The sequence below is a fragment of the Amphibalanus amphitrite genome, unplaced genomic scaffold, assembly GCF_019059575.1.
Source record: "Amphibalanus amphitrite isolate SeventyFive unplaced genomic scaffold, NRLGWU_Aamphi_draft 001089F_arrow, whole genome shotgun sequence".
Taxonomy (NCBI): Eukaryota; Metazoa; Arthropoda; class Thecostraca; order Balanomorpha; family Balanidae; genus Amphibalanus; species Amphibalanus amphitrite.
Genome location: NW_024882583.1, coordinates 54103 through 79764, shown reverse-complemented (window position 1 = coordinate 79764; position 25662 = coordinate 54103). Strand labels below are relative to the sequence as shown.

The following is a 25662-nucleotide window of genomic DNA, read 5'->3' as shown; positions in this document are numbered from 1 at the left end:
TTTTCAACGCTTCTGTTAGCTTCCTTTTTATTGTATCACGCATATTTCATGCAAAATATGCCTGAAATATTTGCTTCACTTAAAGTTCAGGTGCTATCAGTATAGAAGTTTCACCTACTGCGCTATACGTCATTTATCATCCAAACTCGTGTTTTACGATTAATATGCATGATCCTTGATGTTTACACGAAACGCGGGGGTCGCGCCGTGACAGAGTCCCGCCCCCAGCGTCCATTTTTCTCTCTGACACCTCTCGGGCATTTCTTGCTTTGTCGTGTGTCGGGATTGACCCTACTCCAAAATGTGTCATAGTGATAGGACTTGACGATTTTAATGAAGTTTGCGGCAAAACTGTCGTGATTTCACCTCTTTCCGATTGGTACCAAATCGCTGAAGGAAATCAAAGTTGAAGTGAAACTCTAAGTGAGTTGGCTCAGGATGGGTTGTTAAAATTTCACATTTCTACTTATCACCGTGCTTATTACTACAAACATTTAGAATAAACATTTTGCTTTGATGACGATTTTTTTCTGATTTACATAATAATGAATGAATGAAAATTTTTGAACATTTGTATAACTGATCTATAGGAAGTGACAGTCGGGGAAACTATGGTAAAATCTGCCATTTTTAGCAGTCTGCTATTTTTAGCAGTCTGCTATTTTTAGCAGAATTCTGCTAAAAATGGGTACGAATCTGCTAAAAATGGGTACGGTAAAAAGTACTGTTTGAAAACTGGTCAAACATTCATCTTTCACTCAGAAACACACTATTTTGCATGCAATGTCTATACTACAATTCTCACATTTTCAAATGAACCTATCATTTGCCTAAAAACTTTAAGGAACAATGCTGTAAATTTTGCTGATTCAGGAAGCCCCAAATATTATTAGAAACTGCTATTTTTAGCAGCTGCATCTGCTAAAAGTAGCAGAAGATATATCTATGCATCTACTGATTAATGGTTAGGTTTAGGTTTAGGTTTAGGTTTATGTAGTGGGTTAGGTTTAGACACAGTCTATTCAGGACCCACATCATACTGGTTTGGGACAAGATGACAGGTCAGGGTGCAGCAGCCCGATGTCGGTCCAGCAGATTTTTGAAGTGGTTTGTAGATGTTGCAGCCACAACTTCCTCTGGTAAACTGTTCCAGGCAGTAACCACTCTGTTTGCAAAGAATTTGGCCCGTGCTTGACTGCTGCATCTTCTTTTTGCGAGCTTTAGGTGGTGCCCCCTTGTCCTGTCATCAAAGTTCCTCTCGAAAAACTGGTTTGGATCGACAGCGAGTTTACCTGTTAGGATCTTGTAAGCTTCTATCAAATCACCCCTGCTGAGTCTCTCTTCAATGGTAGGTAGGTAGTTCCAGCCTTTCCAGTCGTTGATGGTATGGAAGATGTTTGATTTCACGAACCAGTTTCGAAGCACGCCGTTGGACTTTCTCTAAGGCTTTAAGATCTTGAATTAAATGGGGTCCGACAGCACTCAGGCAGTAGTCAAGATGAGGGCGCACATAGGATGTGTACAATGGCTTAAAGTTGTTCATGTTGAGGCTAGCAAAAGCAATTTTCAGTAATCTTAATGCTGAAGAAGCTTTATTTGCTGCTTGATAACAGTGTTCAGTTGCTTTGAGGGAGCTTGTGGTTATCACGCCAAGATCACGCTCCAGGGTAGTTGCTTTAAGTTCTCTATTCAAACCATTCTCTGTCATGTAATACCGGTTATGTTGGTTTGACAAACCACAATGCATTATCTTGCACTTGGCAACATTGAACCTCAGTAGCCATTTCAGTGACCACGCACACAGAGATTGTAGGTCGGCCTGCAGTGCAGCTACGTCATCATCATGTCGGATTGGTCGATACACTTTGGCGTCGTCAGCGAACATTTTTATGCTACTTTTGATCTCTGTTGGCAACTCATTGACATAAACTAAAAACAATGTTGGACCCAAAACAGAACCCTGTGGTACGCCACTTTTTATATCCACTGAGTTCGAAGTACTATTTCCCATAGTCACATGTTGTCGGCGGTTGTGCAGAAAGTCACAAATCCAGTCTAACAGTCTTCCCCGTATTCCATAGCCATACAATTTCTTCTTTAGCCTTCTATGCGGTACCGTATCAAACGCTTTCTGAAAATCCAAGTATGCTATGTCCAAAGCATGTCCGTCATCCAATGTTTTGGTCCATTCTTCCATTGCTTCAATCAAGTTGGTTTGGCATGATCTTCTCTTTGTAAAACCATGCTGGTGTTTTGAGATCAGGTCATGGTCATCCAGGTGTTCAACAATGCGTTTTCTAACTATTCTCTCCAAAACTTTACATGGTTGACTTATTAAACTGATGGGTCTATAATTTCCTGGGGCTTTTTTTGACCCTTTCTTGAATAGCGGCGTTACCCTTGCTTCCTTCCAATCAACTGGTAGCTTGCCCAAGTCCAAGGTTTTCTGAAAGAGGCATTTCAGTGGTCCAGCCATTTGATCTGCACACATTTTCATTACACTGTTGGGTATGCCATCTGGTCCTGCCGACTTGTTGATATCTAGGGCTTCTAATTCCCTGTGCACTTCTTGTAGTGTTAGTTCGATATGCTCCAGGATATTTTCGTCCTGTACACGAGCTGGGAATTCTGGAACTTCAGAATCGTCTTCTTCAACAAATACACTTTGGAAGAACTTGTTTAACACTTCGGCTGCTTCCATGTCACTCTGTGTCAATGTACCGTTTTCAGTTGTAAGTGGTCCAACCTTTGGCTTCAATTTCTGTTGTGACCTTATGTACCTTGATATACTACTTGGGTCTTGTTTTGCATGTTCAGCAATCTTGGTTTCGTGCTGACACCTTGCTAGTCTAATAAGACTAGTTGTCTTGTTTCTCTGCACTGTGTATCTCTTGTAGTCCTCTGTAGCTTTAGTCCTTCTGTACTCTTTCCACAAGCTGTACTTTAACTTTACAGCCGCTTCAAGCCGTTTAGTCCACCACGGACTACGAGGTATGGTGTTCTTTTGATGTGACAAGGGTACATGTTGTTCAATGCTGATATTGACAATATCCTTTATCTTGCTCCAAGTTTGCTCTACTCCCATGTTTTCATGAGTTGACCAGTCTATTTGACTAAGGTCATCAGACATTTGAGCATAATTACCTTTCTTAAAGTTTCTACGGGTTGGTTTGTCTTGGTTCATTCTGTTTGGTCCCTTGCTAATGTAGACGTATTCCCATGTGATAACACAGTGATCACTTTTACCCAGTGGGTCAGATCCCACAATGCTTTCAATGGCATTTTCTTCATTTGCAAATACTAGATCTAGCAAGGACGGTTCATTTCCTTCTTTGAAGCGGGTGGGAAAGTTGACACATTGTAACCAGAACAAGTCATTGACAGCATCAAAAAATCTTTCTTGACTTGATCCTTCAGAACCATCAACTGAGCCAGTATCCCAATCAATCTGCGGGTAGTTAAAATCACCCATTACTAATATATGCTTGGTTCGTGTTGAAGGAGTTTGCTTCAATAAATGGTTTAATCCTTCATTGTACTCAACAGAACTGGCTGGTGGCCTGTAGCAGACACCCACTAACAGTTTTTCTTTGGATGACAATTTGACATAACACCAAACAGACTATATATTGGGACTGCTCAGCTCTGGGCAATCTGACACCTCCAGGTCACTTTTAACAAAGAGCATGACACCTCCTCCTTTTTGATCTTCTTCTCTGTCATATCTGTAGGCAGGGTGATAGCCTTGTAGAACAATTTCATCTTTTGTCCACACTTCCGTAATCCCTATTACATCTGGTTTGCCTTCATCAATACGCAGTCTCAACTCACTCAACTTGTTTTTAAGACTATTGGCATTTGTGTACATACATTTTAAAAACCTTCTATCTTGGTTCTGCTTCGCGCTAGCGAGGGACGACCTTGCCTCGAAAGATTTTGTGGGTTGTTTTTCCTTTTTGCTCCAGTTCCATCCTCAACTTTTTTTGAGTTTCACGATCTTCAGGCGAGAGGTCCCTGGTCAGGTAAACATTCAGGAAGCCCACTTCTCTCAACTTTGTTCTCTTCCTGATCAACTCATTAACAATTTCTCTGTCTTTCACTTTCACCAGCATCAGCCGCTTCCGTGCATTCATTCCTTCATTTTCATTGTTCTCAGGTTTTTTCCCTAGTCTGTAGATGTTGACTATTTCTACATCCTGTTTGCCTGTCAGTGAAGTCACTAATCTTTGAAATATTTCTGTGTCATGATGTTTTCTTTGCTCTGGATTGTCAGACTGGCTTTCTTCTATGTTGTGCAGCAGTATGTTCCTTTCTCGAGCATCCTGTTCTGCCTTGTTTTCAACTATCTTCTGCAGATTTTTGGCACTCGTTTTCAGTTCTGCTGTGTATTCTGGCAGTTTCTGCACCACATTAACCTGTTCCTTGATCGATTTTTCAACCCGCTCCTGTTGTTCTTTCACTCGCATCATTACGTTGTTTTCTAGTGCTTGGAGTTTTTGTTCATTTGGTGGTGAAATGTACATGTATAACTGAGCTTTGGCACCCCACGCCCACTCCATCCACCAGAGGAGGCAGTACACTGTTGCCTAGCAGCACCATCTTAAGGCAATGGCACAGTTGACCAGGCTGAGACAGAGACCGAGACCGAGACCGAGACTGAGACCGAGACCGAGACAGAGAGCGAGGGAGAGAGCTTTTTACAGCATTCATAAGTGTGGAAGGTTTCTTGAAAACAGTCTGATTACTGCAATACGTGTCATCATGTACCCCACATATCAAAGTTTACTAAGTCCTAGCACGTCCAGACAAGACAGAGACAGTATGCATTTCAAACAGGCAAAAGCATGCAGACACATACAGAAATAACATCAGATTCTTAAACCGTGAAGCCCCATTACCCATATGGCCCTCGTAAGATCTGTGGTAGACTCACACCATGCAACATTCAATATTCATCTGGTCACGCAATCACTATGCAATGATAATGATCAACAAATAAACACACACCCACACCAATGTTTTTTTAGGTTTGGCAATTTGATGTTGATTTTTGAAAATAATAGTCATCTTGAGGAACAAAACTTGTGAAAAAAGTAAATAATTGACCACCAGCCTGCAGCCTGACGTGTTTGACTGCTAGGCTGTGCCAAACTTCTACTCATTTCCCAAAAAAGAATTGTCTTGATTCAAAATAGCTGGTCATTACATACACTTTAAAGTCTGGAGAATAAGATGGAGGTAACATTTTTAACCAACATGGATTATTAAACCACTTAAATGACATCCTAACCATTAAAGGGACTATCCCACCTTTAACATGGGGTTTGAGTTGAGATAGCCAAGTTTGCGGCGAGGTTCAGAAACCACTATCTATCTAGGTTGCAACCCCCGCGGCCTCTTGGTGTTGAAGAAATTCGTTCCCTTCATTTGAAAATGGGCCTCGTACAAGGCCCTATCTTCAACATGGAGCGACCGTTAGTGTGACGTCACTTCGTTTAGTCATTCTGATTTAAATGGGTTTGTTCGTTGAAAAATCGCTTAAAACTTGGTCTGAACTTTGCTGTGGTGCCTACAGAGTAAAAAGAATCAGCCTTATGACAGTAATGTGGCCTGGGGAAGGAGGTAATTTTGGGCTGTGACGTCACATATTTGAAAGTTTGTGTTTGGAATATGGGAAGCCTAAGATGTTTAATGAAAAATAAATGCCAGAACCGTGTTCCTGGTCATCCAATCTATAAAGTCGGGCACAATTTAACTGGTTTTAACAACATTTTAGAAGGTGGGATAGTCCCTTTAAGGTTGAAAAGTCGTGCCAAGACCCAGCAGGGCATAAGCTGCTGTTTGAACAAAACCAGGCAATGCTATGTGCCAAATTTACCATTATAAGAAACACTGTGGCCAGGGTCATCTTAAAAAACCACATAAACGGCTAAATTAACTATTAAAATATGCCTACATAGCTATTTACCCCTTCAATGGTATGACCTTGATAACATGTGTGTCAACCAATCATGCCAAATTGTGTTTGTTATAGTGATGGCCTGTTCTAGTAATGAATCTCAACCTTATGTATTTTTTTTGCTAGATTTTGTTTTCAACATTATTTTCTGTCTATTCTTAATAGAAGAAACATAAAATACCTAAAACAATGACCAATTTCTAGGAAATTTCAGTGCATTCATCTTCCAATGGCAATATCTTATTAAAAAATAGTCGGATTTGAAAGAAAATAGAAGAGGACACTCTCAGCACTATTCTCATCATGAATCTGCCAGGCATTTGATGCGCATTTGCTTCAAGTAGTGCGCAAATCTGTTTATGTATGGGTCCGTACCCAAATCTGCTATATTTGGGTACGATGACGTCACGTGCGTACCCATTTTTAGCAGGTCCGTACCCATTTTTAGCAGATTTCTGCTAAAAATAGCAGACTGCTAAAAATGGCAGATTTTACCACAGTGACAGTTTCCCCGACTGGTGATGGGTACCTATAAGTTTTAAGTGTTTGTCAGTAGACTTGACACTCAACATGACGGCTAACTTTTTGTTCATTTTCATCCACAGACAGCTGCACAATGGACATCGAGTCTGTGTACTCTGCAGAGTCAGTCTACTCGTCGGAGGCCTCCGATAGCGAGCTCCTCAGTATGCTGACCAGCGTCACCCTCAATGGAATGGACCTGGATGGACATGAGCTGCACCAACGTCTTGCCGAGCAGCCACCATCGCAGAGGGCTGAGTTGGAGGCAGTGCACGCAGCAAACAACAGACTGACCCGGCTTCCCACCCTGCTGCCCGCCTTCCCCGCACTACGGATGCTCAACCTCAGCCACAATCAGCTCACTGAGGTGTCTGATGCCATCCTGGCCCTGCCAGCACTCACAAACCTGGTTCTCAAGCACAATGATCTGGGTAATGCCTCCCTGCCAAAGGACTTTGGCCTGCTGCGGCACTTACGAGAGCTGAACATCAGTGGAAACAAGTGAGTTCTTGATGGGTGTGCAAAAATTGGCAAATATCGAGGATCTCATTTCAAACAGTAGAGGAAGGGTATCATCAGGACTTATTATGGTGATTGGGACACTATTACCATCATTTGATAGGACATGTAGTCTGAAGAACGTTGTCGATGTCGCTAAACTCGGTCGTGGCTGTACCCGCCCGCGGCTTATGTTACATAACAGGAGGATGTGACCGTAACCCGACGATGAGCGCGTGCCTGCTAGACAGAGCTTGTTGCGTAACACCACATATACATCGGCGTAAATTCTTGCATTGTGTAAAAGTCAACTAAGGTTGCTGGTCACCAGCAGCTTTTCCTCCCTGTGAACGCCGTGTCGGATGATGCAACGTAGCTGTCCTTGTGAATGTGAATACCGATGAACAGGCTGGGCAGTTTATCCGGGAGTTAAAACCATACTCCGTAACGAACAGTCAATGTTTATTTCATTATTGTACTTTTGCAGCCAGCAGTTATATCCCAAATTTATGTTATATACTACAGCTAGACAGCAGTTATATCCCAAATTTATGTTATATACTACAGCTAGACACTCCATAGTCTGCTGTCTGCTATACGGTGGGCGATAACTATAATTTATGAGTGACTATGACCGTTTTCGACGTTGTTTTCTGTTTCAGTTTCACTCAGGTTCCGCCGCAGGTGTTGGAGCTGGCCAACCTGTCCGACCTGTACATGGCCTCTAACCAGCTCGAGTGTGTCCCTGAGAACATCCATCGACTGCAGAGGTAAGTGTACGATACAGAGGGGAGTGTGGGCGCGAACGGTGTACAGGGTTGCGGTGGCGCCTGACACTGCGCCGAGTACGAACAATGGCGGCAGCTGCAGTTCGGGATGCTCAGCGAATGCACTGCATGCAGTGAACATGGATTGTGAGATGTTCATTGTTCATGACGATCTCGATCGCTGTCACGGTGATAACGGGCGCTATGCTTCCGTGAGTGAGAATTACGGCAACTAACGGCAAGGTTGTAAGGTAATAACGTGATAATGCGTTAGTACGTTTTGTTATTGCTCCACATTTTAATAGTGTGTTTTGTTGTGTCTCGCACGCACAGTGTAAGGCCGGTGGCCTTGAACCTGGCTGCTGTCAATGACCTCTGCGCGCAGCACATGTGGGGTGGGGGGCGGTGGCGGTTTGTCACCTGTTTTTAGCAAGGCTCGGACCAAGTTCACGTGTGTTCTGTGTTTTGTCGTGCTACAGGCTCATTCTCCCTCAAATTGAGATCAGTAAACTTCTTGTCAAGACGCAAACTAGTTATGTTATGCATGCGAATGTGTGATTGTGATCTCGCTGTTTGCTTTACAATTTCAACTTTTTGCAATGTGTCCACCTCTCTATCATCAGTGTCACCACATGTTGCGTGTGTCGATTTTGCTGCACCGGCGACTTTGTTAATGCCTTGTGTTTGACCTGTCTTTCAGGTTACGCGTTCTTCAGCTTGGTGGCAACAACCTCACCTCAGTTCCTGCAACATTGGGAAACCTCACCATACTACAGGTCAGTTCACACTGTTTCGCATTAGTTTTCCGTCCCGGCCAAATCGGCTGCCGACCGACCAGACACGGAGCTGCACGGTTCGACGGCATGAGCTCGCAGTCCCGTTTGTTTATACTTGCCGCGGTGTATTTACCAATCATCTGATAAATGTTAATTTGCTGACGTCTATGTACTTCCTAGTATGCCTCCCTCTCGCGATCACCATAATTTTGCCCCAGTTATTACTTTTGCTTTGGACAGCTACACTCATTTCTCATTACCTCCGCTGCAGCTCCTATAACTAGTCTAGCTCGACGTAGCATGTCTGCGGGATCAGAGCTGGCTCTGAGAGTGAACAGGCGGATCTGTAACGGAACCCATCACCCGACCACGGACTTTTCGAACCGCATATAAACAAATACTCGGGAGCGTGCCGCTCTGCCCAGCACGAGGTGTGGAAGGATGAAGTAAGTACACGTCGAGCAGCTAGCCTTGGGGCGAGCTACGAAGGGTGTTTTTGTTTTCTTTTTAAAGACTGGATATGTGGGTATAGGTCAGAGGACGCTACGAGGACTCTTTCACTCTTTACTAAGATAGGCTACGGAGTGAGGCGTGGTTTCAAACTAGCAGAACCGGCTGGGCATACATGAGGTGCATTGAGGACTGCAGAGATCGAAGTGCGGCGCAACTGGGTACGAAATTCATTGGGCGCAAACGCTTCGACGTAAAAAGGTATGTCGTTCGTCTTGGTGAGTGAATTTACACCGCTCTGCGTTGCTATGTCGTGCACAGTCCACCGCTCCATTAGAGGCCGGATCCTACCGCTCAGTGTGTGCGAGCGCCTCTGTCCAGCGGCCCGGGCTGTCCGGCCGGCCGGGTGCGGCGCGACAGACGCTGTCCCCCACCTTTGGACCCGGCTGGCCCCCGCGCCGGACGGCAGCACACGAGCTGAGCTGGCCAGTTGGAGATAACTGCACGTCAGTCAGGGCCGGGGTACCGAACTCACCCTACGCTATGACGGACACAAATGTAATGGCAGGCAAGCATTCCAACCATCGTGTTTACGTCTTGGGTGCATCAGGCCCATGCTAACGTGACGTACCGGGTGTTCATTAATGAATGGAATAAAGTAGGTAGGCACCAGAAAGATATATTTTCATCTCACGTTATCAAATCACACAATGCATTTTCAAGAGGGTTTAGCATTTATGATGACATCATCGCGATCACCGCTTGCCACTTGTGTCTCCTACAGGAAGTGCTCAAAGTAACACCTTCACTCCGCTACGCACGGCTCTGCCCGGCGCTGTGTGTGCCGGACCATCTTCCTCATCTGCTCCTCGTTTATGTTCTGGCGAAGTCCTCCACGACCTTTTTCAGTTCTTTGATTGTTTCCGGCTCCGATTCTACCAGACATTGCGCAGTGGCGGCGTCGCGCAGAATGCGCATTTCGATTCAGAAGGGAACTGGCTCCCATAGAGTAGGGATGGGTTCCTAACTGATACTGCCAGTTTTGTAACATTGAAGATTCCATCAAGAAGAGTCTGAAGTAAATTGCAGATATTGGGACTGAGCAGTATCACGCTTGAACCGTGGAGGTGTGGGGCTCAATCGTTCGGTGAGTACCCAAACCCATGCCAGTAATGCTTTCGTCTCTAACTTCGCTTTTTCTGTCTGTGTCTCCAAATGTGTTGTATCATCCAGATTCTGGCACTGTCACTGGTTTGCGTGCCTTAGACTTCAGAGCCAGTGCATGCGAGAAAATATGATCTTCGGTGTTGAATGGCAGCAGGGTTCCGCCATGATGGTTTTGGAGGTTACGACGGTTACGACTATGCCTACTCTGCGTAACGTTAATGCGGAGTGTGAAAATTTGGAAAGGCCTTTACACTATTCAGACAGTGGCCACCCAGTCATGGATCCGTGTGCGCACGTGGTACCTAGTCATGGCACTTGTGAGTTGTGCATCGCCGTGTTTTCTCGCGAGCACGTGTACCGCGGACCAGAGGCGCATTCAGGTCACCGTGGAATGGAGGGCACCGTCATTAGATTGGATCGCCGCTCTTTTGACAAACTATTATACATTTAAATTTGTTGCCTGATAGGAAAAATGGACTGGCACCAACCCATGTTCCTCTGAATGACCCATTTTGAAGCTTGGGCTCCTCTGATCTGATCTTGCAGCCTTACTCAGACTTGACCTCAAGTTTTATGAAATTCGAGTTCTAATCACTTGTATGGGGGACTTTTTCTTGGCATGTTATGTGAACAGTGACTCCAAATAATGTGTCGCACAACCATAATACCCACCATATTCAACGGTCGGTTTGTGATGACCGGTGTCCTGACCTGACCTTGACATTGACCGATGTAGTGGGCCGCAAGCACACTTTCTTCGTAGGGTGCGTTGTGCATGAGATCCATGAGACGATGTTGTGCCAATGAGGCCTGCAGATGCCAAAAATGTTAAAACGTTTGATTTTGACTTTTGACCTGCCACGTGACCTTTACCTGACCCTTGACCTGCTTATTTATTGTTTGGTGAGTTTTTCTAGGTTAGGCAGGGGCAGACAGACCCCATTCCACGGAACTCGTTCTTTTGAACGTTCAAGCAGGCTTGGGTTTGGTGACCTCAAGGAAATAAGTAAAGGCTGACCATAGTTCCCCGCAGGGGGCTGACCGTGGTCAGAGCCGTTGCTTGGCCGGGACCATTGGGCTCTGGCCTCGCGGCGGCTGTGACTTCGGCCAGTAAGGGGAGTAGCGCCCCCTCGGCCCCAGCTTGACTTGCGTTTGACCTCGGCTCTGATTTGATTGTCGGATGGATTTTCTGCAAGATTGGCCCCGCAGGGGGCTGGCGGTGGCCTGGGTTCCTTGGGCCCGCGTCCTGCGGCGGCCCTGACCTCCGCCAGCAAGGGGAGTAGCGCCCCCTCGGCCCCAGCTTGACTCATGCTCGATTACAACCGGACTCGACCCTGGATTGATAGACGACAAGTCAGACCTTTCTTGGTTTCTTTTTTTCCCTTTGTGTCTGATGAGTGTCTTTTTTGCGCCCGGTTCCGCTCCTTCCGGGTGTTTCTCCTCACTGCCAGCTTATACTGCCTTGCCGTCTTCTCACGTGGTTTGCACTAAGTTTTTGCACTTGTCTGTTGCCCAGCTTTCTTGCGAGCATTTTCATTGGTTGCCTTTTCTGCATTCTCACGCACCGCACGGACACACTCGGGTGAAGTGGAATAGCGCCCCCCCCCCCCCCTCAGCCCTAGATACACATATGTGTAATCTTGACTTTGCCCACATTTGCTGGATTTGATGTTTGCACAATGCCACTGCCAGTCGGCCGCGTTGCCGTCTTCTCACGCGAATTTCTCCTGGCTGGTTTGCACTCATTTGGTTGCCTACCTCATCGGTTTCGCACGCTTCCCAGTTTTTTTTTTTTAACACTTGCTCATCTTCTCTGTGCACGATTCCATTGCATAATGCGATTCCAGTCTCTAATCGTGCCATCTTCTCACGTGAATTGCTCTTGGTCGTCTTGTACCCGTTTGTTGCCCATATTTCTTTTGCGGTCACTGGCATTGGCTGCGTTTTCAGTCTTCTTGCGCTGTACCGGTCTTGCAGGCTGCTTGCCTCACCGGTTCCGCACGCTTCCCCATTTTTTTTTTTACACTTGCTTATTTTCCTTGTGCACGATTCCATTGCCAGTTTGCTGCATTGCACTCTTTTCACGTGAATTGCTCTTGGTTGTTTTGTACCTGTCTGTTGCCTTTTTTGCGGATACTCGCGTTGATTGCCATATGTGTGATCTTGACTTTGCCCACATTTGCTGGATTTGATGTTTGCCCAATGCCATTGCCAGTCGGCCTCGTTGCCGTCTTCTCACCTGGCTGGTTTGCACTCATTTGGTCGCTTACCTCATCGGTTTCGCACGCTTCCCAGTTTTTTTTTAACACTTGCTCATCTTCTCTGTGCACGATTCCATTGCATAATGCGATTCCAGTCTCTAATCGTGCCATCTTCTCACGTGAATTGCTCTTGGTCGTCTTGTACCCGTTTGTTGCCCATATTTCTTTTGCGGTCACTGGCATTGGCTGCGTTTTCAGTCTTCTTGCGCTGTACCGGTCTTGCAGGCTGCTTGCCTCACCGGTTCCGCACGCTTCCCCAGTTTTTTTGTTGTGGTTTTTTTACACTTGCTTATCTTCCTTGTGCACGATTCCATTGCCAGTTTGCTGCATTGCACTCTTTTCACGTGAATTGCTCTTGGTTGTTTTGTACCTGTCTGTTGCCTTTTTTTGCGGATACTCGCGTTGATTGCGTTTTCAGTTTTCCTACGCTGTACCGGTCTTGCAGGCTGCTTGCCTCATCGGTTTCGCACGCTTCCCCCAGTTTTTTTTTTTTTGCACTCGCTCATCTTCTTTGTTCTCTGGTTCCCCTGGTTTTATCGGTCTAGCCGTACCTTCGGCCCAAAGACCGGGGAGAGGATGTCTGGGCGTTGAGGGGGCTGCCCTGCGGGTTAGTCGGGGCAGCCTTCCAACACATGCCTTTGGCGCCAATCCCCGGATCTGCGGGATGCCCCATGTTGGCCTCGCATGAGGGAAATCGGCCGGTCAGGCGTCGCCCTGTGCAGCACTGGCTAATCGGGGTCAAGGGGGCTGGGCGACGGGTATGCGGGGGGTTGCCGCCGGGTGCAGGGGCCGCCTGATTCCTTCAGCGCGGGGCTTAGCGCCACCGTATCCATGTCCGCGCGCGGGATCAGGTCCGGTCCCGCGCCGCATGGCTCTGCGGCGGCCGCGGCTCACGCGGCCCCGTACCCGGCGGCTTCGTCTTGCTGCTTTTGGCGTCCCGGCCCCCGTATAGTCCTGCAGTACTCCTGGCGGACCACCACCCTACGGGGGAGTGTGGCCGTCCCCCAGTTGGGCTCCGAGGTGGGTGGGAGGCTGCGGGACCGAAACAATTACACTTTCCATGGATTCTCACTTGGCACCCCCACGGACCACAGCCTCGGCTGAACCCCTTGCACCTAGTGCAGTCGGTGGAGCACGACCAAAAGTTCTTATATTCACATCCGACGAACGAAAACTCGCGTCGCTGTCTCCCTTTCAGAGACGAGAGGGCTGTGACAGATTTGGTAAGATTGCGAGGTGTGAAAAACTTAGAGACGGAGGCATCGAAGTAGAGTTTGTTGACGATAGAGAGGCGGAAAGGGCCCTGAAAGCTACTCACTTCACATACACAGTTAAGGATCAGCAGGGCAGGAAGGAAGTAAACCTTTCGGTCAGCGTTTCGCCGCATCGCACGAAAAATTCCAGCCGAGGGGTCATTTTTTGCGACGATCTGGAGGGCATGCAAAACGACGAGATCGCCGAAGGCCTGTCACAGTTTGGGGTCTCCGCCGCCCGCCGCATCTACACCAAGAGAAGTGGCGCTCTCGCACCCACGCACAGTATCATTTTGACTTTCAACTCGCTGGAACTGCCGAGGGAGGTGATGATAGGATATCTGTCCGTGAAAGTTCGACCATATGTCCCGAGTCCCATGCGTTGTTTTCAGTGTCTCCGATTCGGTCACACTCGAGACAGCTGTCGGAACAGACCAGCATGCGGGAGCTGTGCGGCAAATGACCATAGCAGTGCCGAATGTTCGTCGTCCGAGTTGAGATGCGTCAATTGTGACGACTCTCAGACTCCACATTCCTCGTTTGATGGGCGATGCCCGGCCCTCCAGAGAGAAAAAGAAATAATGTCCCTGAAGGTCACCGAAAGGCTGTCATTTCGTCAGGCCCGAGACCGCTTTGCTGCCCTCCATCCCAAGCGGTCTTATGCTAGTGTGGCCAACGGTTCTAGACAGCGCTGCCCCACTGAAACTGATACCAACAACAGCATCGGTCAGTTAATAGCGATTCTGAAGTCATTCGGCTTCTGCTTTGTCCCAGATGCCAACAGTCACAGCAACTCATCAGTTCAACAGGAGCCCCCTAAAGCGTTGTCGTGCTCCGCCACGCAGACGTCGCCAAGCAGGAGGCGAGGAGTCTCGTCCCCCTCCTGTGGGGGAGGAAGAGAGGATGAGACTGGGGCGGGGGTGGAGGCTTCAGCCGCCCCCGAGGATACGGCCACGCCGCGGGGTGGTGAGTGGACCCTCGCCCGGGGTCGTCGCCGGGGCCCGCCCCCACCGCCGCGCTCTGTCGAACGGACCCCGTTCACGTCTCCGGAGATCCGTCGACCCCCGCCCAGGGAGACTGCAGTCATGGCGGCTCTGCGCCGCGGTCGGGAGGAGCGGCTTGAGCAGGACGCCAGACTAGGGCGGAGGATGGCCCAGGCTCTTGAGGAGCGTCGAGCGTCCTCTGTCCGTGGAGGTCCTGGTGGGCCGGGGGCGGCCCCGTCACCTCTGATGGGACCTCCCCCTACCCCTCCACCCCCTCCTCCACCTCCGCCCCCTCCACCTCCTCCGCCCCCTCCACCTTCTCCCCCACCCCCGCTCCCACCGCCACCACCACCCCCTCCACCCCCTCCACTTCCTCCACTCCCTCCACCCCATTCACAGCGTCCTTCTGGTGCCCCTCCGGTGCCCGCCTCGGGCGAGGGGTCGGGACCCCGACCCCCGCCATGCACACCACCATCGGAGCCGAGACCGGCGGGGCCGCCGCCTGCCCCGGGCCGCCCCACGAAGCGCACACTTCCGTGGGAGTTATCTCCGTCAAACGATGGTAGCCCCCACTCGCGGCTGAAGTTTCAACCGGGAGCTACGGGCCGGCCTAGGTCGGCCGATGGACGGCTCCGCGAGGGCCATCCAAAGGTAGCCTTTGGCGGTGGCCCGGGCCCCGGTGGCGAGGAGCATTTTTAAGTCCCCGCCTTTTTTTTAACTCAAGTCAAAGTCGCCAGTTTTAGACACCTTTCGCTTACCCCAAGCGCTCAAAACTACAGCAATAACACGTTTTATCCTGCAGTGGAACTGCAGAGGCTTGCGTTCTAGCACTCCAGAACTGCAAGCACTAATCCGCTCTCAGCGACCTTTGGTTGCTTGCATCCAAGAAACCAAACTCAGATCTGAGTCCAGGTTCCCCATGAAAGGATTTTCGGTTTTTCGCAGGGACCTTGCTACTGAAACCGTCGCGCACGGAGGTGTTCTGGTTCTGGTCCATAACGCCGTGCCTGCGAGATGTATTGATTTAAGCTCGCCCCTTCAGGCGGTAGCGGTCCGCATTCATCTAGGCCAGCGTGACATCACTGTGTGCTCACTTTACTGTCCCCCTGGCGCAGCTCTTCCTCTTCTGGAACTACGCCGGCTAATTGCCGAGCTCCCTCCACCTGTGATGCTTCTGGGTGATTTTAACTCTCACCACTCTGCATGGGGATGTGATTCTGTGTGTACACGCGGTCGACTTTTAGCGTCCTTGATAGACGAGGAGGGCCTTTGTGTTTTAAACACTGGTGCTGCTACCCATTTCACCATGCCGTCGGGACATTCATCAGTTCTAGATCTCAGCCTTGTCAGTCCACACCTTGTGCCGCTTTTTACGTGGCGAGTGGACGCGGACTCTTTTGGTAGTGACCATTTCCCCATATGGCTTGAACTGCGTGAGCGGCCCTCGGTTGGCTGCCGGCCACCGAGATGGAACCTGCGGAGGGCAGACTGGGAGAAATTTCAAACGTGCTTGGAGGATGCTCTCTCATCTGACCCTACAGATGATCTGTCAGTAACCGATTTCACCTCCTTACTCATTGAAGCAGCCAAGGCATCCATTCCTCGTACATCGGGGGCGCCTTCTCGCCGGCCGGTCCCATGGTGGTCCGATGCGTGTCGAGACGCCATCAGAGCGCGGAAACGAGCGCTGCGCGCTTTCAGGCATAACTGCACCACCGCAAACATGATCGCGTTTAGAAAAGCCAGAGCGTTCGCTAGGTGGACGGTCAAGAAAGCTAAACACGAATCCTGGGTGGAATACATCAGCCAGCTTAACAGATTCACGCCAATCTCCGAGGTTTGGTCCCGTATAAAACGTATATCAGGTCGTTTCTCCTCATCCCCTCTTCCTGTTCTGAGTGTGTTTGGCAGAAATGTGTCGAACCCAGCTGATGTAGCGTACGAAATAGGCCGTGCGTTACATGACCGCTGTGTCGGTGACTGTTCTGACCCCGACTTCGCCCGCCATCGTGCTCGGTGCGAATCGACTGGCGTCAATTTTAACACATCACAACATTTTAGCTACAATGATCCCTTTACTATGGAAGAGTTAAAGTCCGCTATAGGTGGCCTGAAGTGTGTCGCAGAAGGCCCTGATCTTGTACACAATGAGATGCTTCGGCGTCTCCCGTCACCGGGACTTGAAGCATTGCTCCATCTTTTCAATGCGCTCTGGGAAAGAGGGCTGTACCCCGAAACATGGCGGACGGCCATCATTATCCCGGTGCTGAAGGCTGGTAAAAGCGGGCTTGATCCGCTTCACTACCGCCCTATTGCGTTGACATCTGCCCTGGGCAAGCTGCTTGAGCGAGTTGTAAACGCGCGTCTCGTCTGGTTTCTGGAGGAACAAGGTGTTTTATCTAACTCGCAGTGCGGTTTCAGAAAGTATCGGAGCACAGTAGACCACATTTTAGCCCTTGATACCGAGGTTCGTTGCGCATTTAGGCGGAAGCGACACATTGGTGCATTGTTTTTCGACATTGAGGCTGCGTATGATACCACTTGGCGTTTCGGTATTTTACAAAAGCTTTTCAAGTACGGTATACGCGGTACAATGGGCCATTTCCTCGCCAGCTTTTTATCTAACCGGTCTTTCAGAGTCCGTGTCGGTGGCAACCTCTCAGAGCAGTTCCCCCAGGTCAACGGTGTCCCCCAAGGAGGAGTCCTAAGTGTTGTGCTGTTCGGGGTAATGATTAACGATATTGCCGATCACCTGCCCCCTTCCATTGGCCGTGCCCTTTTTGTGGATGACTTCTCTATCTGGGCCAGTGGTGCAACCACACGTATAGTAGAGAGACAGCTCCAGTTGGCAATTAAAAGATTAGAAAACTGGAGTGCTGTTAACGGACTACGATTCTCGACAGCCAAAACTGTAGGTGTCCACTTTTGCCGTTTTCGCCGTAATTGCCCTGACTTCTCTGTCAGGCTAAGGGGTGCAGTGATCCCTGTGAAGTCGGAGGTGAAGTTTCTTGGGATGGTAATAGACAGCCGTCTTACCTACCGCACTCACCTGAAAGAGCTCCGCGACCGATGTTTTCGAGCTATGAATGTTTTGAAATGTGTTGCGCGTACCTGCTATGGGGCGGATCGTAAGACACTGCTCTTGCTTTATCGTGCTCTTGTCCGTTCTAGACTAGACTACGGCTGTTTTATATACGATAACGCCACGGAGACCTCGAAACGTATTCTGGACTCTGTGCACCATACTGCTCTTCGTATTGCCACTGGTGCGTTCCGGACCACCCCAGTAGCCAGCCTCCTTGTAGAGGCCCACGAGCCACCTCTTGCCTTGCGTCGCCAGCTACTGGGCATGAGATATACCATAAAACTCCGCCAGTTGCCTTCCCACCCTGCCTATGATGCAGTTTTCTCACGTGCCAACCTGGCGCTTTTCAGAACCGGAGAAGGTGCACGTACTGTCCGCTACCCCCCTTTCTGCTCTCGTATGCAATCGCTGCTCTCGGAAGCTCAAATTAAACTTCGGGGGGTCATGCGTAAGGAGTGGCCATCTGTCCCACCGTGGAGACAAGTCCCGCCAAAGGTGGACCTTTCCCTCACCGATGTGAGAAAAGGCGACATCCCTCCAGCTGTTTTAAAGGCTCGTGCGCTGGAACATATTTCAAGGTACTCTGACTACATAGCCTGTTATACTGACGGCTCAAAGACTGATGACGGTGCCGGGTGTGCTTTCGTCTGCGGCGACGCTGTGCGGTGTTTTACCTTACCTAAACATGCATCCGTTTTTTCCTGCGAATTGGTCGCTATCCTCAAACTCCTGTGTTTTATCGAGATTAATCCCGCTCGGTCATATGTTATTCTTTCTGACTCATTGAGTGGTCTCCAGTCCTTGTCACAATTCTATCCTTCTGACCCCCTCGCACAGGAGATTCTTCTTCGTGTGACAGCCCTCGACCGAGAGGGTACGTCGGTGTCTTTTTGCTGGATCCCTAGCCACGTCGGTATTCACGGCAACGAACGGGCGGACCGAGCTGCGAACCATGCTGCGCAGTATCCGTGCTCCCGCCGATTCCCTCTACCCGCCAGGGACTTTGTACCGGCGGTGGGCTCTTTCCTCCTCGGAAAGTGGCAGGAGGCCTGGAGCCAATCCCACGGTAACAAACTTTTACGTATCAAGCCAGGTTTAGCTACCTGGTTGTCGGCCTCACGCAGATCGCGACGCGAGGAGGTGGTCCTCTGCCGGCTTCGTACCGGGCACACTTATGGCACCCATGGGTTCCTTATCGGCGTTGGCTCCAGGCCTATTTGTACCAGATGTGGTGACCGACTTTCGGTCCGACACGTCTTGGTCGAGTGCCCGAGACTGGACGCTGAGCGATTGCGGTTTTTTGGATTGCGTGGCCCCCAGCTCTCTTTGAGAACACTTCTCCGCGACGACTCCCCTTTTCTCGATTCCTTTCGCCTCTTTTCGTTCATCACGGCCTCCGGGCTTCAGGTGATTTTTAACCCCCGACTTTGAGGAAGATTGGTTAGATATGGGCGCCATATAGCCTCGTTGCTGGTGCGCCCTAAAACACCAAATCATCATCATCATCATCCGATTCTACCATGCGATTCAAAGCTTGGGTCCAGAACGAGAAATCCAGGCAGGACAGGTAGGGACTGTATGCGGGCCAGTGCAGATGGGTACCTCCGCGCGAGATGATCCGATCGTTGACCTCGATCGAGGGAGGCCAATCATGACAGAATCAGGATCTTCCATACCTTTCCAATGGACATTTTAAGCTCTTCGCACGCCTGCCGAGCATGAGCTGTGACATTTTTCCGGAAGAAATCCTTGACCTTTTCCATTTCACCAGGGGTCATCGGCTGGCGCCCGGAGCGCACACATGGCCGTGTCGCTGCAACCATCCTAAATCTCTCCACTAAACGCTGAAAAGCATTCAGATGTGGTATGTGGTATTGCTGCTAGTTTTCTAGGAGAGAGCTTAAGGCGGAAAGCCCGTCTAACCACGGTAAGACTTTCCAACCCGGCACAATTCTCCACAACCCAACCCGCTAGTTCATAATTGAACGGCGAGTTTGTCTTGAAGTGCCGATTTGGGCTCTTCGAAACCAGAGCCATTCATAAGCGTTTGGATAACGCTGTGATTAAGGTTATCATGTATTAAAAATGATAAAACCTATGTTTCATATTTACAAGGAAAAAAATGCGCTCACGTGATTTATTGTTATCACGTGACGTAGCTACTTTATTCCATTCATTAATGAACACCCGGTAGTATTATCGGATTTGGTCGATATCCTATGTCATTGTTTAGAGGGCAATATGTAGTTTTCTTAAAAGCGTTGTTTGGCTTGAAATTGAGCGCTGGCTAGTGGTTATGCCTACTTAAGCTCAGCGGTCTGGTGAGATTAATTCAAACACAGTCTTTGCCAAGTCATGCCACGACGGCAGATCCCGTCCCGTCCAGCCCGGTCTTCCAGTTCCACTTGGACTCATTTGACACTGCACTCATACCCTGATGTCACTCGTATGATTCTTTTGTGAAATTTGGCAGAAGATCCCTTTCTTACCACATAGGAAGTCTTTATTTCAGAAATGGTTGTCTACGAGGATGAGAGTGTATTCCTGAATGTGCCGGTTGTTTGCGAAACTGTCTATTAGTCATTTTAGATACATTTTAGAAGGCTTATTTACCCATGTTAACTTTTCTGCATTGGTGTCGGGCGTCAAGCACCAATCGCGTCGGGCTAACTCCGGACCAGATTACCATGACCATCATCCGTTTTTGTGGGGACACCTGTTGGAGAGCTGGCACCTGCCCGCGGCACGTGTCCAAACAATCCCGCCCTGCGGTGTTTAGGCGGCGTCCGTCCGTGAGAGCGCCTGGCCCGCCCGCTCGGGACTCGGGTCTGTGCCGTCTGGCATCGAGCCGCCCAGCCAGACGCGCCCCCGACCGTCACGTGACCGGTGGACGGCCATCACGTGGGGGTCACGTGGCTGCCACGCCGCGAGCAGCTTGCACGGCGTGGGCTGTGGCTGAGGGGTCCACCGGGAGACTGGTGACCTCTGGGAACAAACAGATCCGTCGAATACCTTAACCTATAGCTGAGTTCACTGGGAACGGTTCCCCGATAGAAATGGAGTCCGACTGGGCACCGACCTTTTGTGAATGCTGATCGCTTGCTTTTGCCTGTGATCTATCAGTGCGTGGTTACTTGTCTTCAGCGGTCTGTATCGTTTTTGCTTTGTCGACTTGTCTCCATTTCTGTCTCCCTCAATTCTGACTTCGATGGCGGTCGGTAGCAGCCGCTGGGCGGGCCGCTGTTTCCCCGCTGTTGATAGGCTACGTCCGGAGGATGAATCGTTCACGGCGGTCATTGGTCGACATTGCTCCCTGTTGCTGTCGGTCTTATCAGCTACATTTGGCCACAGTTCAGATCCAACCACTGCGCAGCGCCCAGCGCAACGGAAGCATCACTACCGACCCTGAACCCTCATCATCAGCCATCCATATATCTTCCCGCGAGTAACTTTCCATGACGGGCTTGTCTGGTCAGTTGGGGCACTGGGCGTGTCTGCTGGCTGTGACTCGACAAAACGTGTGTTGATACTACCGTGGCCGTCTGTTGTGACTGACATACACTCCAGCGAGCCATTGTTTTTCCTTGCCGATGTGGCCCTTCTAGGCATACCTCAGACAAACACTCACACACAGACAGACAGACAGACAGACAGCGTAGCGCCCTCAGTGGCCGGTTCCCTACGATTACGTAACGAGCGGCACATCCCAGGGTCGATGGAATAGTAGCAGCCGACGGTGGTGGTTTGTTTAATAGCCTCGTAAAACGTGCTCTGGGGACACGTGTGCGCAGGGGCGGGCGCGGTACGGTCACTGAGTACGCACGGTACGGTCAAACCCGCTTACGCAAAGACGGTCAAACCCACTTACGCACGGCTACACAGGGGCCAACTGTTCCGCTGGCTTGTAGACGTGGGCTACCGTGAAAACTCTCCTTTCATGGGATTTTCAGAGTTTTCTAGCAGCAACTGTCACCTCTGAAAGCAATTGGCTACTTTCTGTAATCAATTGCTTTTCTATAATAACGCTCGTCGCAGACTTTTGTTTTGCGTGATCTTCGATGTCATCAGCTCAGCTGTTTTGTTCGGAACCACCCTCAATCCATTCAGTTTTTGTTACTATAACCCTCTTGTGTTTTCTCCTTCGTTGTGAAAGGATGTTGGGTAGTTAGCTCGTCGATGTTGAAGTACCAAGCGGTGCGGGTAGGGGCTAGTTCGTGGTGTTCGAACTTGCCTATCGTTTTGACAATATACACAGGTGAAACAGACACCTGTCTGGTCACAGGTGCGCAGAGCTCATGTGGCTTCATGGTGGCTTCTTGTGCGATTTTTAGATTGAAATCGGTGTCGCCTATCTGGGCATAGAAACAATCGAGCAGAGGTCAAATGGGTGAATGGGCAGTAAGCTGTGAAATCGTCACCAATTTTTTATCACACTTTGCTTTGTTTTGTAATGCCAGCTCACCGCCGCGTCCATACTGACTAGCCTCAAGCCTGGGCCCTGTTTCACCGGTGATAGCAGCACGCTACTATCAAATTGCGCGAGCTGACGTAATGTGATGAGGTCACACTAATGACGTTTCGTGTAATCCGTGAGCTGCGTTTGGAACAGAGTTGTTGTCTCGTTGAATTGCGTTTGATACATTTGTTTGATCGCACGGCCGTGAAGATGTTAGCAGCAATATTTGATGACATCACACAGTTTGACGACGCCATGGTTTTTATTGATGTTTCCATGGAAACCCAATTTGACACGTGTGATAGCAGCGTGCTGCTATCACACGTACGTTCACCGGTGATAGCAGCGTGCTGCTATCACCGGTGAAACAGGGCCCTGATCAACTGAGTCCATTTTCATGTCACCGCGGCCGTCGTGTCGGAGCTCCTGCTCTTTACCTCGTCTAGCGTCACCTGTGATCAGTTCCCGTACCTGAAGTTCTGTTAATGTCCGCCAGGTGCTGGTGCTATGCGACAACCGTCTGACTGAGCTGCCCGAGTCCATCTGCAGCCTGCCGCGGCTGCGCACCCTGCTGCTGCACGCTAACCAGCTGTCCACCCTGCCCGGCTCCATCGTCCGGCTGCGCGCCCTCAAACAGGTGCGTGGCCCCGCGACCGGGCGGAGAGCGGCCAGCGCCGGGCGACGGAAACGGGGCAGATGATCTCTGAGTCGTCAAGGGATGAGCTGGTTACCGCTTACTGGTAATCGATTTACCTGTTTGTGATTTGGGGATTGTGAACCGCGTCTTACACTCGGCTGACGCTGATAAATTATTGACACAGTCGTATGTCGCTAGGAAGTGCCACGCCTCTGACAAGACGCTGTATCGCCGGCCTCTCCCCGCTGTACCTCGCTATGATGAACACCATTTAAACCTCGCCCACTCCTTCCCACAGCTGAGCCTGCGAGACAACCCGCTGGTGCGCGACTTTGTGGGCACCATCGAGTACGAGCCGTCGTCTCTGTTGGAGCTGGCGGCGCGCTGTGTCAAGCTGCACAACATCCCGTACGGACCGGGCGACCTGCCCGCGGCGCTCATAGAACACCTGGCCTCGGCCAAACACTGCGTCAACAAACGCTGCAAGGGTGAGCGGCCCGCCGACTGACCGACTGGTAGGGTTCCTCGGCGGGATTTACTTTGATTCTCCTAACAGGTTTAGGATGTATGCAGCATCCACTAGAGTAGGGTGTATGAGAAATAAGAGTTTCTTGTGAAATGTGTTTTTAAGTTAGATTTGAGGAGGGCACATAACCTCTTTTTGCCTGCCAGCTCATATTTCTTTGTTGCATGAAATCGTGCAAGGCGATGCTGACCGATTGAAAGCTAGCTGCCTGATTTTTTTGTTTGTCATTGGCGTTACGAGTATCACATGAACTTGATTATTGTGTACGCATTGTCTATGCATTAGTTATTACACGCCCCGTCTCTGAGGCTGTTCTATTCTGCCACCCTGTCTGACACAGTCTTTTTTCTCTCCTGCTCTGACAGGCGTGTTCTTCGACACTCGCGTGGAGGACGTACAGTTTGTGGATTTCTGCGGTATGTACCACATCCCGCTGATGCGCTACCTGTGCTCGTCCAACTGCGAGCGGCTTCAGGTGACCGAGCGGGGGCAGCGCTCGGACGAGTCCGACTCCGATGACGAGGTCGGCGGCTGGCGGCAGCGCCGGCTCCGACGCGTCCTGCTCGGCTAGCTGCCGGAGCCCGGGTCGGCTAGCTGCTCCTGCTCGGGTTGGCTACCTGCTCCTGCTCGGGTTGGATAGCTGCTCCTGCTCGGGTTGGATAGCTGCTCCTGCTCGGGTTGGATAGCTGCTCCTGCTCGGGTTGGCTACCTGCTCCTGCTCGGGTTGGATAGCTGCTCCTGCTCGGGTTGGATAGCTGCTCCAGCTCTGCTAGGATCGGTCAGTTGCCCCGGTTTGAGTCGGTTAGCCGCTCCGGCTCTGTTCGGCTAGGATCGGTGTGTGACCTACATGCCCCTCCCCTCCGGTCAGCGGAAAAGCCTGAGGAGCTGATACGCGCCAGACGCTACAAGTTACGGACCGATCACTGCTCTAATATGGGAGGTGTGTGGAGTGTTACCAGATAACCCTTGTGACCGCCGGGCGCGGGCGCGTTGGTGTGTGCCGTGGTGTTACTGAAGTTCGGCGGTGAAGGTGGTAGTGGCTGCGGCCCGGGTCGGGCTCCTGCTGGCTGTTTGGTGCTGTTTTGGGCCGGTGGCAGTCGGGAAGTGTGTGGTGTTCTGTGCTGTGTTGTAAGACCATGTTATCCGGTGGTTTTGGCTACTCTTGAGCTGCGCGTGACATAGTAGTGGGCTTCACACGAGGGTTCACACAGAGGGCTTCCTGCTCGATACAATCACACGCCCAATCGCTAGTCATTGTCCGCTGCAGAATTTTATCAGACCATGACAATTTTCTTTGTCGTGGTTAGTAAAAATGGCAGTTACCATTGTCAAAACAAGTTAACATTTCGGTGCTAATTTCCGGTATGTCTGGTGATATTCCATGTTCAGATCTAGCCGTCGTTCAACCCGTATTGTGGATTACCGAATCTCGGCACGTGGATAACCTCGGCCGGGTGAATATTACGCGTTTTTTTTTCGCGAATGGCTGTTATCCAAGATCTGTAAGCATACCTAAAGGAGTGTCGATGGAACTTGCATTAGTGCCTTGCGCGGTTATAGGAAGCAAACGTAGCCCGTAGGATACGTTTTTTATTGTCGACACAGAGGATTTGGTGCTCGTCTAGTCTTCCATAGTGCAGGTCCTTCCTGCAGAGAGATATGTTGTTACTAGCGTTGTTAGGTGAAATGGTAGGGCATCAGGTATGCTCCTCTCCCCACGGTCAGGTGTGGATGGTGTGGTACCGTCGCGTAGTGGTTGATGGCAATGTGGAGGATTGAAATCCCGTAGGTACTCGTCGTGTGGTGTGGATGATCATGTACCGTTGTTGGGTTGAGGCTAAGGTCATTTGAAGTTTAGGATGCAACTTCGGTGTTTAAAGCTGAAATTGTATTAGGTAGTGAAAAACTTTGCCCCCGGCGTTAATTTAGACACGGTCGCACGCATCCCGCAAAATATCCGGCTGGGAGCGTTGTGCTGTTAGTTTATTGCGGGGTTTGACGCTGTTTAACTCTTTGTGCGTCGTCGGACTCCACTGACGCCCACGGCTCTGCCGCGGCGTGTTCTGTGGCGGGAGCTCCGTCTGTCGGGGACGCCTGCCTCACCCGGTATACACCAGCAGTGAAACATTGCGGGCGCCGGGCAGTGTACCGCGATCGGCGGACTGTGGTAACCCATTGGTGGAATGAGACAAAATACATGGTCTCTTGAGGTTGCACCGTCTTTGGATGTACGATGGGTCTCAAGATGGGCCCAGGCGACCTGTAGTTCGGATGCGGTTATCCTCGGATACCCTTATCCTCGCCGCAACTCTAGTGGGGGGG

At 50.1% G+C, this 25662-nt stretch overlaps 1 protein-coding gene across 2 annotated transcripts; it reads left to right on the top strand.

The window, feature by feature from the left end:
* The first annotated feature begins 208 nt into the window (after window positions 1-208).
* LOC122370001 (leucine-rich repeat-containing protein 58-like) lies at window positions 209-25554 on the top strand. 2 transcript variants are annotated; one of them, XM_043345214.1, is made up of 7 exons: window positions 209-423; window positions 6565-6982; window positions 7642-7749; window positions 8447-8522; window positions 22674-22814; window positions 23113-23302; window positions 23706-25554. In XM_043345214.1, exons 2-7 carry the CDS (start codon window positions 6576-6578, stop codon window positions 23909-23911), a joined length of 1128 nt encoding a protein of 375 aa, XP_043201149.1. In that variant the 5' UTR covers window positions 209-423; window positions 6565-6575; the 3' UTR covers window positions 23912-25554. The 2 variants fall into 2 exon arrangements, with proteins under 2 accessions (XP_043201149.1, XP_043201148.1); XM_043345213.1 differs by lacking the exon at window positions 209-423 and adding an exon at window positions 2402-2732.
* The last annotated feature ends 108 nt before the right edge of the window (window positions 25555-25662 follow it).